The sequence below is a fragment of the Melanotaenia boesemani genome, chromosome 1, assembly GCF_017639745.1.
Source record: "Melanotaenia boesemani isolate fMelBoe1 chromosome 1, fMelBoe1.pri, whole genome shotgun sequence".
Classification (NCBI taxonomy): Eukaryota; Metazoa; Chordata; class Actinopteri; order Atheriniformes; family Melanotaeniidae; genus Melanotaenia; species Melanotaenia boesemani.
In genome coordinates this window covers 43,999,327-44,017,337 of record NC_055682.1, presented here as the reverse complement: position 1 = coordinate 44,017,337, position 18,011 = coordinate 43,999,327, and the positions used below count along the sequence as shown (strand labels likewise).

The 18,011-nt window shown below is 43.9% G+C and overlaps 1 protein-coding gene and 1 long non-coding RNA gene across 2 annotated transcripts in view; both read left to right on the top strand.

The window, feature by feature from the left end:
- vstm2b (V-set and transmembrane domain containing 2B) overlaps nt 1–18,011 on the top strand; it is a 32,405-nt gene that overhangs the window by 641 nt on the left and 13,753 nt on the right. The window contains exons 2-4 of the mRNA XM_041993525.1: nt 203–390; nt 1,183–1,212; nt 1,671–2,112. Coding sequence (XP_041849459.1) covers nt 203–390; nt 1,183–1,212; nt 1,671–2,112 — 660 coding nt within the window. The remainder of the gene's footprint in view (nt 1–202; nt 391–1,182; nt 1,213–1,670; nt 2,113–18,011) is intronic.
- Nucleotides 6,180–18,011, top strand: part of LOC121645135 — a 21,919-nt gene continuing 10,087 nt past the window's right edge. Inside the window, exons 1-2 of the long non-coding RNA XR_006011354.1 lie at nt 6,180–6,257; nt 12,095–12,103. This is a non-coding gene — a long non-coding RNA (uncharacterized LOC121645135). The remainder of the gene's footprint in view (nt 6,258–12,094; nt 12,104–18,011) is intronic.

The following is an 18,011-nucleotide window of genomic DNA, read 5'->3' as shown; positions in this document are numbered from 1 at the left end:
CATGTTTTCCTGTACAGATTGTACATTTGAAAGGGAAAATGAAAATTAAAAGATGAGATTCAGACAAGTAAAGCAGCCCAGGAAGCTACAGGGACATTCAGAGCAAAGCCAGAAAATGAGATAATAAAGTGGAAACATGAGGGGGGGGGTTAGTTTCACATTCCCATTTCTTAACCTGCTGTGTTTCCCTTGTCACCCGAAGCTACATTTACAGAAGTCCCTAACGATGTGAGCGTGGGGGAAGGAGAGGATGTGGAGATGCCCTGCGCCTTCAGGGCTCTCGACTCAGTGCCCATGTCTCTGGAGATTCAGTGGTGGTACCTGAAGGAGGATCGCTCTGAAGAACTGCCTCACGAGCTGCAGATCAGCGCACCCACAAACAAAGTGAAGGTACCTTCAGCTCACCTGCACCCCACATGAATGAGATGGTTTCTATCTGCTGGTGACAGAATCTTCTCTCAGTCCAGGCTGTCTGAAAATGATCTGCAGCTGTTTCAGCTTTACAAGACTTTAAAATTAATAATCAGCAGTGTTTGATGATTTTGCCTCTTCCATCCATCCATTATCTTAACTGTTTAGTCCATTTTTGGGTCGCAGGTGAGCTGGAGCCTGTCCCAGCATTTTAGCAGGCGGGAGGCAGGTACACCTGGACGGGTCACCAGTCTGTCGCAGGGCCGACACATTTTGCATCTGCGAGCTATAAATCCAAACGTCCTGTAATGTCACCATATCCTCACACACGCCTGACCTCGGCTGCGTTTGTTTGCCTTCATGCTCACAAAGAAGCGACTGAGCATGCTCATTAGGACGAGGGAGATGTCACTCCAACTGCAGGGACGGCACTTGTTGGTTATCATTAGATTCTTCTTAGGCCCGCTGCTTAAAGCCGCCATGACGGGATATTGTAGCAGAACGCGGAGGGAATTACTTTTCCCTTCAGCATGACAAATCAGCCAGAGGAGTCGGGGACAATCACATCATTTCCTCCACGGTTTAAGCACATGCAGAGGGAAGCCGAGAGCAGGGGAGAAGGCCAGGGGGCCTTATCAATAGTGTCTTTGAGACATGCATGCTCGCACCAGTCACTCTCTCCACAAGCAAAATGTGCAAATTTTAGTCAAATCACTGCAGATGTCATTTGATTTGATGTTTATATGTGATTCTTTCTGCTTTTGTTTTCAGGGAGGTCTGAGAGAAGCCACAAAGATAAGTGTAAGTATTCACAGTTGATCATCCCACTGGGCACAACATGTGACCAGCGATGCTCCCATCCACTCAGCAAATACAAATACTTCCGCTGAAGCAGAAAGCTGTCCTCTAAAGGGTGGTTATTACATTTTGAAGCTAAAAAAGGATGTAAAAGTGCCTCTTCATGGCTTTCCAGGCTTGTATGGTCCAGCTTTCTGCACACATGATGATGTGATGTTTTCAGAGCTCTGAGATGGTGTCAGTGGCAGCTCAGGGTCAGAATGTTACATTACAGTAAAGGTAAAGGGCTCCTTTATTAGGGATAATTGAGACTTTATAGGAACGAATGTGCTGCTCTGCTGTACCATGATTTGGTGCTGTTTTTCATGCCTGTGCCTCCACTCATAAAACACAAGGCTCTCCTCACTGAATTGGTGATTAATGCGCTCTAAAAGCAGCCTCTGTCTCTGCTCGGGTTTCAGACGGTGCGTGTTCAGGGCAACGCCATCTCCCACCGCCTCAGCCTCTCCAGGGTGAAGAAGGAAGATGAGGGGGTGTACGAGTGCCGGGTGTCTGATCTGTGGGCTGAAGAGACTCAGGAATTTACAGTTCATGCCACGCTGCACGTCATGGCGGGCGGTGACATGGTGGCCGAGGAGGCCGTGTCACACATCCAGAACCGCTGGTTGCTGAGGAACACTAACACAGCTCTGGGAGGGGGCTTTGCAGCGAGTGCCACTTCCAAGCCTGGCCAAGGGCTGGCGGGAGGAGCCAGATCAAATCAGGGAAAGCGCCGGGTGCCTCAAAGGGCCCCACCAGACCTCCTTCCATCCATCTCATCCACAACCACCACGCCAGTGGCCAAGTCATCAGCCTCACCGCTGCCAGGGACTGCAGCCATCCTCCGGCAGCAGCACGGAGCTGGTAAGTAGAGCAGAGCCACAGTGACCCCTGTTGGTCGTACATGGACCCCCACCTCAGATTTCCAAACACAAACACATGGCTGCTTCAGTGTTTCACAGCTTTTATGTCTTAGTAAATCAAATTTGAGCAAATGTGCTGTTGTTTCTCTTGACAGGAGCCCTTTAGCTTCGTGTTGTTGTGCAGCCACATGAGAGCTCTTTTCCCTCACATGCTGCAGCCACAGGGATTTATTGTGAGTTTACATGCAGGTCCAGCCTGGTGTCAGCCTGGCTTCCAGTCACAGTGAACACCACTAACCTCAGAGCAGCATCGTGTGTCTGCCGGCTTTTATTTAGCCATGTGTGGAAGAAGAGCCGCAGAGTGTTTGAGAGCAGAAGGATGTTAAAGTTGCTTAGAAGTCAGGTGTAGAGTCTACATCTCTTTGTTTTCTCCTCAGGAGTGAATCTCCGATGATATTATTTTATTAATATGAATGAACGAGTGAATGTCCATGTTGGCTGAAGGCATCCTCTAATGATCTTATGTCATTTCAGGTGTAACCAACATACATTCACAACAAGGAGCACTTGTGTGTGGATGTTTAACATCTATTTATATCTAGCTGTGCCAGCAGCTTGGCAGATGGCATGTGCAGAGATGGGGGGGAGGAGAGTTGTAATCTACCTCCTCATACCTCTTCTCCTGCCCTGGTGCTGCTTAATGAAGCATGGTCCTGAATAATTAAAAGTTAACACTGTCTTGTAGAGGCATGTCGGGGGTGCTGCTGATGCAGAGAGCAGCCAGTCTGGACAGAATGACAGTCTGTGTGCAGGGCTGAGATGTGCAAATACCATATGTTGATGCGATGCATTGGTGTGCTTTGGCTGACTCAAGCATTTACTCTTCTGTTTGTCAGGATTTTGCTGCTAAATGAGTGAGTCTTGTTTAAGTTGTTGGAGGCAATAGAGCTGCAGAGTCCTTTCAGAGGCTGTTCTAACTTTGATCATTCAGAGGCTCTTCACAGGGACGAGGGAAGGGACTTAATCTGGAGCAATGCTGCTGCTCCACCATAAATGTGAAGCTGTTCATTACTAGAAATGTCTGCAAGCGAAGCAAACATCCAAGGCATAAAGAGGCATTATTAGCTTTAAGAGATGCCATAACAACATGCGCTCTGCGAAAACATGAATGGAAATCTGACTTATTTTAGCAGCTTGTGTTACATTCTGTTCTCTGGCATGTTTGAGAACATCTAACTCAGTTTACATGAGCACAAACAGGATGATTGTTAAAGCAGATTTCCCAAAAAAATCACTTCACGTGATGAGGCGGAAAAAAAATGCAGCACCAAAACACTGCACAATGGACGTGCTTACTTCCCACAGTCCAGCTGACTCTTGGATGTAAATATGTACCAAACATGTTAAATAATCAATACATGGTGATTTTGTGCACACAGACATGAAAAGGTATCATTGTTTTTGCAGGCTGCATGCCTCACACACAAAACAATGAATGAGAGCTGTATCACGTTGTGTCAGTGGACTCTGCAGAAAGCTCAGGGCCAAGAACAAAGCAGTGACAAACAGTGAAGATGTGAGTCTGCGTGTCCACTGTTTATTTCTGTAACCTGCAGCTATATCCTGGATGATTTCTGATGCAGCACATAAACGCTCCCAGCTACAACACCTGCTTCCATCACTGGGGCATGAAGTTCTAAATGTCTCTTATCGTCCTGTCTTCTCAAAGGAGATAAGTCATGAAAATCTACTAAGTTGTGATAAAACATTGATCTCAGTAAAATGCTTCCACGATCTTATCGTTTATCTCCTATAATAAATTGTCGCCAGCGCCAGTTATGTAGAAAAGAAAGTAGAACTTCTGTTATGTACCACAGCGTCATAAACCATGAGAAAAACTCACAATGTTGCTGCAGGTCATCGAGGTTTGCAGCCCTCTGAAGGTCCCACCACATCATCTCAGTCTGGATGGGGTCTGGACTCTGACTGGACCAGACCACACCTCGGTTCTGTTGTAGATCTGCTGTGTTTCAGCCAAGCTTTAGTGTTGGACAGATGGACTCTTGCCTCATCTGACTCTAGAAGACTTTTGTCATGGGTTGAGGAGGAAGTGGAATCAGGGGCAGGAGGCAGTTATTAAAACAAGGTTTTAATAACTGACCTTACAGAAGACAAACAGCAGGAATCTGACCAAGGAAAACTAAAACCAAGGTAAAGCAAACAAGCAAATCAAACCAGGTGTATTAACGGACGGGAAGTAAAACAATACCCAAGAGGGGAAAACTACAAAATAAAACAGGAAAGACAGAAAAAACAGACTACACCAGACCCAAAACCGACACGTCATGACAACTTTGGTATCCAGAGGAGTTCATGGTCCTAAATGAATGACTGCAGGGTGTCCAAATCATCATCCCTCCACCACCGTGCTGACAGCTAGTGATGTGCGATACCACTCAGTTTCTTTCTGATCAAATACCATTAAAATACAAGCAGGTATCGGCGATACCAATCTGATACCGATACTTTATACAAAAACTTAATGTGTTTGGAAAATCCCTTTCAAAGCAGCTACGCTGAGGGGAAAGGAAGTGGTAGTTGCATTTTTACAGAATACTCGGTGACTCAAACTGAAATTACCATTAATGCATAAATAAATATATAAATAACATAATAACTGCATGTTTGTCAACACCTACATATTAAAATATTTAGTTTACCATCCGTCTAAACAAATGAGAGGGACTGAGGTTATTGTCTTTCTATCCTATTAAATATTTTTCATTTAATTTTTTATTTTATTTAATGACAGCAGCCTCTGCAGCGTCCTGACCCGCTGCATCTAGGCATGTTGACTTGGTGTGAGCTGATCTCTGGGACTCATATCACTCCAAGAGGAACTCATACAGATAATTATTACAGCATTTTCTAAAGTTCCTAACCATATTTACTTCTGTACTAGGGTTGGATGATATGGCCAAAATTACTTATCACAATATAAATTTGAGAATTTGCAACAACGATATAACTAATGCTACACGAAATACTTCAAAACTGCATTTCATTGATGCAAATTAAAAATAGGAACAATTTCTTTTCAATTGAACAGGCAGACAGGCATAACCATTTAAACTGTCCACAAAAGTAAAGTAGAGTTGCTATGCAACAAAAAAACTGCAGTGTGCAAAATAAAGAAGTTAAGTTAGAAAATTGCACTTCAGTGAACATAAAAATCAATAATGAATAATGCTACTGTGCATGGAGGTAGAAGTTATCAAGTTTGAAGATTCTTTGTCGGAAACACCAACATGTTCACAGTTGTGGGCTTAAGGGATGACCTTTGACAAGTTACTGTTTCCACCTGTGCTGAACAACCTTTCAGATGCAGAGCTGCTAGCTGGAATGCAGCTAATCTGGCTAATCTGCTGATGAGGGGAAAGTTTACTGTGTGAATTTTCCACCACATACGTGGATCACAGTCACTATCTACTGGTGGGTTATTCAGATAGCTGCTCAGCTCAGATAATAAGACATCTGTCTTGGCACTAACTGATCCCTTCAAAAAGTTCCCAGGCTCTTCTTTGGCCTTTTAGCAGCGCCCCGACTCATCTGATCACCTGATGATGGAGGAGGGGTTTCTGAAACACCTGGAGCTGTGCTACCCTGGTCTGACACAAGATGCTGCATTTCACTAAGAGCTTGGACTTTGCTGGCTTCACTCTTTCTGAGATATTCTGTGTGAAAGCGTGGACCAAGGAGAGAAGCCATGTTACAAAGCCTCTCTGTGTCTTTGTAGCTTTGTTCATGTAGTCAAGTATTGCTGTTTTTATGTCTTTAGTAAGCTGAGTGTCACTCTCTTTTACTTTTAACAGGTCATTGTTGAAAATCTGAAGAGCAGGTTTAACACATGAAATGATCACATATTCTTCAGCAGAAAGTGCATCTGTGAAAAGCGACTCCATCTCTAAAGTCGAGTCGAGCACTTCTATGTCTTGCCATGTCAACATGAGGTGCCTGGTGGTTTTATCAGCAGCTAAAACCTGTGCTATTGATACATTTGAGCTGACGTCACAGACGCGTTCCACTGCGTTCGAATGCTTGCCGCCGCCATATTGAGTACCTGCGCTGAGTACCTGAACCACACAGGTAGTCGGAGATGCCGTCAAAATGCTGTGCAGTTGGGTGTGACAAAAAGAAAGGAGACGGAGATATAGCTTTTTATAGATTACCAAAGGAAGAAGAACGTCGTCAGAGATGGCTTTCAGCGATCAGGAGGGTTAACTGGACGCCGACTGCAAGTAGCCGTCTGTGCAGTGTACATTTCATATCAGGTGAGTTTCAATGCTAGCTAGGAGAGCTAGCTTTAGCTAGCGGGGTTTGATAAACAAACTTTTTAGAGAAGTAAGTGATTAGATTAAATCCAATTAGACCCTTTGTGCAACAAATGCATTTGATTAGCATTTCATATGAAGATCTTTCCACAGAGATAGCAGTTGTTAGCTTAGCTTACATATCGGTCTACAGCAACAAAAGTTAGCTTACACCACAACAAGCTAAGCTGCTAAAGGACGCTCCTCTGCAGTCTGTGCTGTCTTAATAATAACTGACGATCGGTAAAACAGCAGCGGATATTTTAATCGTTTCCCTGTTGTTTTATTTATGGCCACTTCTGTGCACTAGCAGCATTTACAGTTTTCAGCTTCTGTTAACTTCGGGTGGAAGGTCAATGTTGATAGTTTATTGTGCTTAGATCAACTTAAGATATTTCATTCATCTGGTTACTTGGTTGTAGCTGCCTGGAAAACAGGTGGAGTAATATTAACTGAAACCTCTGTCTCATCAGGAGCAGAAAGCCAGAACCCACTAAGTCCAGACTATGTCCCAACAATATGTCCCCATCTAAGTTCTCCCAACAAGCAGAAGAGGACCGAGGAGAGGACAGACAGGAGGAGGACAACAGCGACCGGGAGGACCGAGGAGAGGACAGACAGGAGGAGGACAACAGCGACCGGGAGGACCGAGGAGAGGACAGACAGGAGGAGGACAACAGCGACCGGGAGGACAGAGGAGAGGACAGACAGGAGGAGGACAACAGCGACCGGGAGGACCGAGGAGAGGACAGACAGGAGGAGGACAACAGCGACCGAGAGGATCGAGGAGAGGACAGACAGGAGGAGGACAACAGCTACAGAGAGGATCGAGGAGAGGACAGACAGGAGGAGGACAACAGCGACCGGGAGGACAGAGGAGAGGACAGACAGGAGGAGGACAACAGCGACTGGGAGGACCGAGGAGAGGACAGACAGGAGGAGGACAACAGCGACCGGGAGGACCGAGGAGAGGACAGACAGGAGGAGGACAACAGCGACCGGGAGGACCGAGGAGAGGACAGACAGGAGGAGGACAACAGCGACCGAGAGGACCGAGGAGAGGACAAGACAGGAGGAGGACAACAGCGACCGGGAGGACCGAGGAGAGGACAGACAGGAGGAGGACAACAGCGACCGGGAGGACCGAGGAGAGGACAGACAGGAGGAGGACAACAGCGACCGGGAGGACCGAGGAGAGGACAGACAGGAGGAGGACAACAGCGACCAGGAGGACCGAGGAGAGGACAGAAAGGAGGAGGACAACAGCGACCAGGAGGACCGAGGAGAGGACAGACAGGAGGGGGACAACAGCGACCAGGAGGACCGAGGAGAGGACAGACAGGAGGAGGACAGACAGGAGGAGGACAACAGCGACCAGGAGGACCGAGGAGAGGACAGACAGGAGGAGGACAACAGCGACCAGGAGGACCGAGGAGAGGACAGACAGGAGGAGGACAGACAGGAGGAGGACAACAGGGACCAGCAGGGGGAAGGGGATGCACAGCAGATGAATGACAGGGACGAGGCTGGATTGGAAATAGATGGGTCCTGTAGTAATGCAGCTTGTCAACATTAAAAGATTAAATGAGGAATTTATGAGATTAAACACTGAAATCCGTAAGATTAAAGGTCAATTAAATTCATTATCTTTCAATCAAGACAGTTTCCAAGGCAAAGATGAGAAAGTCCACAAGTTAACCGGTCTGCCTTCTTATTGTAAATTGATTGTTTTCTCTTTTATATCATCTTTTCTTAAAGTTAAGTCATGTCTATCACCTTTCCAGCAGCTGTTACTGACATTAATGCGTTTGAGGATGAAGCTGCCACTTTTCTTTCTAGCTTATTTGTTTCATGTATGAACATCAACTGCTGTCTGGTTTTCATCACCACACTGAATGTTGTGTATTTCAGGCTGTGTAACATTGTGAGGAGGCCGAGCAGAGACCAGATTTTAATTAGTCTTCCCATGTGTTACAGAAAGAACTTTAAAAATTTCACCAGTATTATTGACTGTTTTGAAATATTCATTGAAAGACCTAAAGAGATGAGAGCACGAACACAAACTTATTCACAATATAAACATCATAACACAGTTAAATATTTCATTTCTATAACACCGCAAGGGCTCATTAGCTTTGTTTAAAGGCTGGGGTGGGAGGACAAGTGATAAATATGTGACGGAGCATAGTGGGTTTCTTGACCTGTGGTCCCCTGGGGACGTGGTTCTTGCAGACAGAGGGTTTAATGTAGCAGAGTCTTTGGGACTCGTCAATGCACGACTGAAGATACCTGCCTTTACCAAAGAAAAACGACAGCTTCACCCAGAGGAAGTCGAGTCATGGCGGGGACTGGCAGCAGTGCGCATCCATGTGGAGAGAGTTATAGGACTTGTAAGGAATAAGTACACTATTTAGCAAGAAACTATACCCACATCACTTTGTTATTCAGCCCCAGATGGACTCAGTCCACTAGACAACATGGTGAAAGTGTGTTTTCTGTAATCTTTGTCCTCCTGTTGTTCCACCAGAGTGACGTGCAGAATGAATCATCCCAACCCACAAAGAACGCATATTTAAATAAATCTGAATTTTGTTTAACAATATGCTTGTTTCATTCTTACAATATTTTTACATTTTTAAGATTTTACCACAGAAGAGAAACAAGAGAAAAATGAAGCCGTTTGTCAATGATGATTTTAATACCATGACACATACAAAATCTAAAACAAGAAAAAGACATTATCACTCCTCTCCTCTTCCCACCTCATCCTTTCATTTCTTTTCCTCTAGCTCTCCTCTCACCTTCCCTCTCCTTTCATTTCCTCCTCTGCCTCTCTCACCATCCTTCCTCATCCTTTTATCTCCTCCTCTCCCTCTCTCTTCTTCCCTCCTCCCCTCATTTATACTCTCCTCTTTCTCTCCTCAACTCAGTCTAGAATTCATGTAAAGTAGGTTCAGTAAGTCAGAATAAAATCATTAGAATGAAAACATTAGGAAATGTAACCTCGGGCTGAATATAATAAAAAATAAAGATTCTCAAATGTTTTTTTACTATTTCTGATGCATAACAGCTGAAGGTCTCATTTGTTCTGTACCTTCCTGCATTCATAACATCTCCACACTTTTGGAACCCTTGTCTTATGCAAGCAGGACCTGTGGAAGTGTCGTCTGCACTGTTTGGATTTGCAGATAACAACATCCTCTGGTTCTCCCTCCGGTTCCCCACAGTAGCTTCCTGAATAGCGCTGTTGGTCTGAGGCTGGGGAGACCACTGTGCGTGGTACTGTGTAGTACTTTCCCACTGTGCGTGGTACTGTGTAGTACTTTCTCTACTCTGCTATATGTCCCACTGAAGAACACTTCATCAAACTGAATGTGCTGAATAAATGTTTCAGTTGGACTCCACACAACAAAGTCACAATACTACACACCCACAATACGCATATATGCTTGAACTTGTGACGTGTATTTGTGACGTGTATTTGTGATCGGCCTTTAGTTTAATCACATTGTTCTTTTCCATCAGACAGAAATTTGTGACGGTTTTACAGCTGTTGATAATAGAGCTATCTTTGAGGACAAAGGGACATTTTATCTCAAGCACACCTCTACCATGGCAGACACAGTTAACAATCCCATCTGGTGAAGCACCAATCCAGGGCAAAGATGGGTTGATGATGAGGCCTGTTGTTGTCACCTGAAGATCTGTGTGATGATCTCGCTGTGATGTAATGCTTCCTTGCTGCTGGCTCATTTTGATTCCCCCATCTAGAGAAATGAAGTAGCACATTAATTAGACCGACTACTTCCAACAATAGCAAGTTAAAGTTTACTAGTTCACATAAAAAACCTGTACATTAGAGCTTATGTATACATTATCTAATTGTAAATTGTACACATTATCTAATCGTGGAAGTACCTGTCTTCTTGAAAAAGCAAAAATATAATAAAGGATTTTTTTTTTTTTTTTGGAGGGGGGGGGGGGGGGGGGGGGGTATTTTGAGGTCTGATATGGCCCAGCCCTATTCTGTACATAACAAAACAGGATGCTATAGTCTTTAGAACGAGGGGAACTTCTGTCGTTTGAACATACACAGACAGATGAAAATCACTTTCCCAAAATTTAACATCAGTGGTTCACAGCTTCACATTTATCCTTCTGAATAGTGGTTAGTACCTGAATGCAGCATCAAAGGACTCCCAAGATTGACGTGTCTCGTCTTTGCAGCACCTGTCCCTCTCCTCCTTTTCCTCATCATAATCATAAAACAGCGGCTGCGCGGAAGTATAGGTGAACAGGTGTGCGTCATTTGGATTGGACATTAGTTGATGTTTGACGTTAAAAAGAAAAAATAAGCGTTTTTATTTATTTATTTATCATGTTTTACCTCATTTGTCTCCACGCGACAAAGTTAATCCGTGGGATGTTAATCCGTAATTAATATAAGATGGCTGACATGGCGTCTGGTGTTCTCATGGCTCAAAAAAGTAAGACTGAATTCACTGTGGTTACTCTAAAAAACAATAATAAAATCATTTCTGACCTGCAAGACGATGTTCGCCGGCTCTCTGCGGAGTTACAGGAAAAAGAAGGACTTATTTCCAAACTTATGGACGTGGCATGTAGTCAGCACAAGTGCCTGGCCTCGCTCGGCGCTGCCTACTATGACACAGTTGTTTGGGATCGATCCACTGGTCCACGGCCCTCTTCGTGCTCAACTCCAAAGCAGCAGTTGGATGAAGAGGTTATCATCACCGGGAGTAGGAGGAGATTGGTCGGGGTTCGGAATCCCGGTTTGAGCCTCTCCAATCGCTATGCGGCCCTTGCCACGGACTCACCGGTTTCCCCAGCTGCTGCTCCAGCGGCACAGGTGCTTCCCGACCTGGAGTCCTCCTTGGAGTTCCCGGCTCTGTCGAGAAGTGATCCTGGCTGTCCACGGGTTCCGACTGCGGGTGTACCCCGTAGTGTCACTTCGCCAGATCTGGGTGATATACAGCCAAGTCCTGTGCGTAATGCTCCACCAACATCAGAGTCGCTCCCGTCCACAAAATCCACCAGAGAATCCCAGTGCTGCCTTACTAAGTCTTCTGCTCGGAGAAGGTTTCTCAAGGAGGCTGTTTTGAGGCGGTCCAGTGGCCTCCCCGCTCGGACACCTCCAGTGACCGAGCCACCCGGTCCCGTGACTGTTCTTGCTCCGTCAGATGATCCGCCTCAGCCTGACAACTGCCTGGACCAACAACAACATGGCAGTCCATCCAGCACCGAGGCACCACCGCACTCTCCCTCCCTGCCGCATCCATTCTTTGTCCTGTCCACACTCATAGTTGGTGACTCCATCATTAGAAACATTCGCTTTTTTAATGCAGTCACTCACTGTGTTCCTGGAGCCACAGTACCAATTTTACTGAAGCAACCCCCATCTCTCCTCAACTCTATCCCAGCCACAATCCATAGGGTAGTTGTCCATGTTGGTACGAATGACACCACACACCAGCAATCCGAAATAACTAAGAAGGATTTCCGTGAACTTTTTTCTCTCCTTCGTTCCCACGGATTATCCGTGTTTGTCTCTGGCCCTATCCCAACTCTTCGCCGGGGCAGTGGCAGCTTCAGCAGAATTTTGTCACTTAATACATGGCTCCAGTCCACGTGCAGATCTCTTAACATGTGTTTTATTGATAGTTTTAATCTGTTCTGGGGGCATTCGTCTTTATTTCGCTCAGACGGTTTGCATCCCAACAAGCTTGGTAGCCGTTTGTTAGCGGCTAATCTGCAACATGTCGTGCAGGTTTTCCCACGTGATTGACTATTTACACCACACACCCCCTCAGCACATGCTTCTTCATTACCTGAAACAATAACACTCAACCGTCCCTTTAGCGCCCCCTGTATGCCTGACGCACCACAAACGCGTCCCATAATAATTACCAACCACAACACCCTACCTGCACCATTGAGTACTGTATCCCCTGCCAGCGCCCCCTATCAGTACCACCTGGCATCACCACCCACACCTGTGTCTCTCCCCATACAGTCCATTATCACGAACAGAACACAGATACTCAGTAAAAAGTCCCACAGAAACCCTGCTAACCTCACATCAATACAGACACTCAACAGGCCACCAAACACACACCCGGTTTCTAAGGACACTCATTCTGGTCCCCTGAATATGGCCCTACTGAACGTCAGATCACTTTTAAATAAGTCCTTTCTTATAAATGACCCGATTTTAGACAACAGCATTGACTGTATGTTTTTAACAGAGACATGGCTCAGCACAGATGCTCCCATCACCCTAACTGAAGCATCACCACATAACTACATGTTCACACATATGGCCAGGAAAGGCAGCAAGGGTGGTGGGACAGCCTCTATTCTGTCATCTTCCATTGGTTTTAAAGACATTTCGTTTGATGAATACTCCTCTTTTGAATATCACACCATTGTTTTTAGCAGCCCACCTGTCCTTGGAGTAACAGTATAGACCTCCTGGAAGGTGCTCATCATTCATAACAGACTTTTCAGAGCTGCTCTCAATCATTCACAACCAGTATGAGAGGATTGTTATTTTAGGTGATTTTAATTTGCACATAGATAATCAGTCAGACTCTTTCCCCCAGGACTTTTTAAATCTTTTAGACTGTATGAATTTTACCCAGCATGTCAGAGTACCCATGCACAACAAGGGCCACGCATTAGACCTTGTTATTACTTATGGACTGTCTACCAACATAACATCAGTTGTTGATTTAGGTATTTCTGACCATTTCTGTGTCTTTTTTAAGGTTGAAGGTTTTATGAAACAAGCTATCCCTGAACAGACCATTAGGAAACGCTGTCTTAATGCTGAAGTGGCTGCAAACTTTACTGATCACTTTCACAGCGCCCCAGCTTTTATTTCCCCCTCATCCTGTGATTTTATTGTTGACCATTTTAATAGTAAATTACGTGCTACCCTGGATAAAGTGGCCCCACTAAAACTGAAGAAAGCAACAACAAAACCAGCTCCTCCCTGGAAAACTGAAGATATCAAAAAGTTAAAAAGGAACTGCAGAATAGCAGAGCGGAGGTGGCGAAAAAACAAACTAACAATAAATTATCAAATTCTACATGAACACTTATGTATTTACAACAAAGCTGTTAGAATATCAAGACAGGCCCACTTCTCCAAACTCATAACTGACAATAAAAACAAACCACGTGTTCTCTTCTCCACAATCAACCGCCTAATTAACCCTGTTTTTAACAATCCTGCTGATACACCCACTGATGCCAGGTGTGAGGAGTTTGCAGCCCACTTCACAGATAAAATAGAGAAAATCAGATCTGACCTGTGTCAACATCACATTGTAGATTTTAAATGGTCTGGGGCTTTGTTTACTTGTGAGGAAACACTGGAGAGTTTTGCCCTGGTTGATGCTGCAATGCTTAGGGATGTTGTTTCACAGTTAAGATCTGCAACTTGTTTTTTAGATCCCATCCCTACTGCCTTTTTTAAAACTGTCTATGGCTCTTGTGAGGAGGATTTACTGAGCATTGTGAATTGCTCTCTCCAGACGGGCGTCTTCCCTTCCTCTCTAAAGACAGCCGTGGTGACCCCTGTTCTGAAGAAGAGCAATTTAGATGCCTCAGTCCTCAACAACTACAGACCAGTATCCAACCTATCGTTTTTAAGCAAAATTTTAGAGAAATCTGTTTTTTATCAGTTAAATTATTTTTTAATCTCACACAATAAATTTGAGAAGTTTCAGTCAGGTTTTAGGACCAATCACAGCACTGAGATGGCACTGGTCAAGGTTGTGAGTGACCTTAGGCTCAATACTGACATGAAAAAACTCTGTCTTAGTGTTGCTTGACCTCAGCGCAGCCTTTGACACAGCTGACCACACTATTCTTTTAAACAGACTCTACGACATGGTTGGCCTCACTGGTACTGTTTTTAACTGGTTTAAATCCTGTCTAACAGATAGAGAGTTCTTTGTTAGCATGAAGGAATCCTCGTCCAAGAGCTATAGACTGACCTGTGGTGTACCCCAAGGCTCAGTTTTAGGCCCCACCCTTTTTGACAACCCTTGCTGCTATTGGGTTGAGGTTCTGGGGGATTTTACTATCTGTAAAGCACCTTGAGTTGCTATTTTTATGTATGAAAGGTGCTATATAAATAAGTTTGATTTGATTTGATTTGAATTGAATTATATACTGTATTATGATGTTTAAGGAGGTTTGTAGTGTTGCTACAACACCTCTACGTCATACGTCACTGAGTGAGTGAGAAATGCGCTGCTGTGCCCCTATGCTGGGCCATTTCACATATAACTTTGGCAGGCAGAAGAAAAAAGTAGTTCCTGCCAAATGGATATAATTTATGGAAGATTATATTTACTTTACACTGTATTCCAGTTCATGATAGACTGCATTTTTACCTCAGATCAGCAAAATATCGAAATTCTAACATGAAAATCAATTCTGAAACATGAAACTGTACATTGGGGTTTACCCCGATGGACAGGAGGGTAGCCTCTCTCCTCCTTTGGGAGGGGGGACAGGTCCTGACTTTTGTTTGTGCTTAAACAACACTTCAGAGAACCCACCATTTTTGGAGTCCTTGGAGGGGGTGTTGGAGAGCACTCCTTCCAGGGACTGCTGTGGGACTTTAATGCTGACGTGGGCAATGACAGTTAGACCTGGAGGGGTGTGATTGAGAGGATTGATCTTAATCTGAGTGGAGTTTTGTTGTTGGACTTCTGTGCTTGTCATGGATTGTCCATAATGAACACCATGTTCAAGCATAAGAGTGCCCACGTGAAAAATTATCTGAGCTGGTTTCTACCCACATGCTTCATGATTTCTTTCTCATCAGTGCATGAATGCAGACCGGTCATTATTATTGTGATGTTATGATAATAACAGAGTGTTCAGGTGAAAGTTTAATAAATATTCACACAACTGATTTCTTTTATCTTCAGTATCACGTCAGTGTTCTAGTGAGTGTCCTCTCTTGTGAGGCTCAGGGACCTGTTGGTACCCCTCCAGCTCTTGAACTGGTTCAAGGTCTCGTTGGTACCCCTCCACCTCTTCCACCGGTCAGCATCCCGTCCGGACTGCTCCACCTCTTGGACCAGTTCAGGGTCCTGATGGTACCACTCCAGCTCTTGGACCGGTTCAGGGTTTTTCTTCACCTTCTTCATGCATCATTCTCCTCTTTCACATTGTCACTGTCTGATTTATTTTCTTACATAAGAAAGTTAATGATGGTCCAACCAGAAGTGAACTTAATTTAAAATAATCATTTAACTCCTTAACGGCGAGTTTAATGACAAACATTTCTGTTTTGTTTTTAAATTTGGCTTCTTTTTACTTTTTTGATTTAATTATTTAATTTATTTCTGTTCGTTTAATATTATTTAGTTTTTGTTCTTATTATATGTGTCTGACAGTCAACATGTCTGCACCATTCTGGTTTTCACTTGATTTATTTTAATTATAACTAGATATCTGAACAATACCTGATTTCTCAGTTCCACCTTTGTCATTTTCTTCTAAAAAAAGCTTCTCTTGTGATAATATACCATGACTTAAATCATTCATGTGACTTGACTGTGTACAGGTGCTTGTCATAAAATTAGAATATCATGAAAAAGTTGATTTATTTCAGTAATTCAGTTTAAAAAGTGAAACTTGTATAAAGTAGACATTCATTCCTCACAGACTGACATATTTCAAATTTATTTCTTTTCATTTTGATGATTATAACTGACAACTAATGAAAACCTCAAATTGAGTATCTCAGAAAATTAGAATATTGTGGAAAGGTTCAATATTAAAGACACCTGGTGCCACACTCTAATCAGCTAATTAATTCAAAACACCTGCAAAGGCCTTTAAATGGTGTCAGTCTAGTTCTGATGGCTACACAATCAAGGGGACAACTGCTGACCTGACAGTTGTCCAAAAGACGACCAGTGACACCTTGTACAAGGAGGGAAGACACGAAGGTCGATGCTAAAGAGGCTGGATGTTCACAGAGCTCTGTGTCCATGAACATTAATAGAGGCGAAGGGAAGGAAAAGATGTGTAGAAAAAAGTGTACAAGCAGGAGGGATAACCGCACCCTGGAGAGGATTGTGGAACCAAACCCATTCAAAAATGTGGGGGAGATTCACAAAGAGTGGACTGCAGCTGGAGTCGGTGCTTCAGGAACCACCAGCACAGACATATCAAGACGTGGTTTCAGCTGTCGCTTTCCTGGTGTCAAGCCACTCTGGAACAAGAGACGGAAGCGTCTCACCTGGACTAAAGACGAAAAGGACTGGACTGCTGCTGAGTGTCCAAAGTTGTGTTCTCTGATGAAGGAAATGTTCACGTCCTTTGGAAATCAAGGTCCCAGAGTCTGGAGGAAGAGGAGAGAATCCATGTTGTTGAGGTGGAGAGTAAAGTTTCCAGGCAGTGATGGTTTGGGTGCCATGTCATCTGCTGGTGTTGGTCCACTGTGTTTTCTTAGGTCCACGGTCAACGCAGCGTCTACCAGGAAGTTTTAGAGCACTTCCTGCTTCCTGCCGCTGACCAACTTCATGGAGATGCAGAATTCATTTTCCAACAGGACTTGGCACCTTCACACAGTACCAAAGCTACCAGGACCTGGTTTAAGTACCATGGTGTCCCTGTTCTTATCTGGCCAGCAAACTGGCCTGACCTGAACCCCTATGGGCTATTGTGAAGAGGAAGATGAGATACGCCAGACCCAACGATACAGAAGAGATGAAGGCCACTATCAGAGCAACCTGGGCTCATAACACCTGAGCAGAGCCACAGACTGATGGACTCCATGCCATGCCGCATGCTGCAGGAATTCAGGCAAAAGGAGCCCGACTAAGTACTGAGTGCTGTACATGTTCATACTTTTCATGTTCATACTTTCCATGTTCGTACTTTTCATGTTCATACTTTCCATGTTCATACTTTTCATGTTCGTACTTTCCATGTTCATACTTTTCATGTTCGTACTTTCCATGTTCATACTTTTCATGTTCGTACTTTTCATGTTCATACTTTTCATGTTCGTACTTTTCATGTTCATACTTTTCATGTTTGTACTTTTCATGTTCATACTTTTCAGTTGGCCAACATTTCTAGAAATCCTTTTTTATATCAGTCTTAAGTCATATTCTAATTTTTCTGGAATATTGAATTTGGGGTTTTCATTAGTTGTCAGTTATAATCATCAAAATGAAAAATAAACATTTGAAATATGTCAGTCTGTGAGAAATGAATGTCTATATTATACAAGTTTCACATTTTTAATGGAATTACTGAAATAAATCAACTTTTTCATGATATTCTAATTTTATGACAAGCACCTGTATGTAACCTGTACATGTGGGCATGGTACATGAGTACACACTTTATGGGAGACGATGCAGCTGTGATACATTGAATGTCATGTAATGTGTTAAAGAGTATAAGTAACAAGTAAATACATTTATTTTTAGAAATTTGTCATCAGAGAAGTGACCTGCAAGTCATTCAA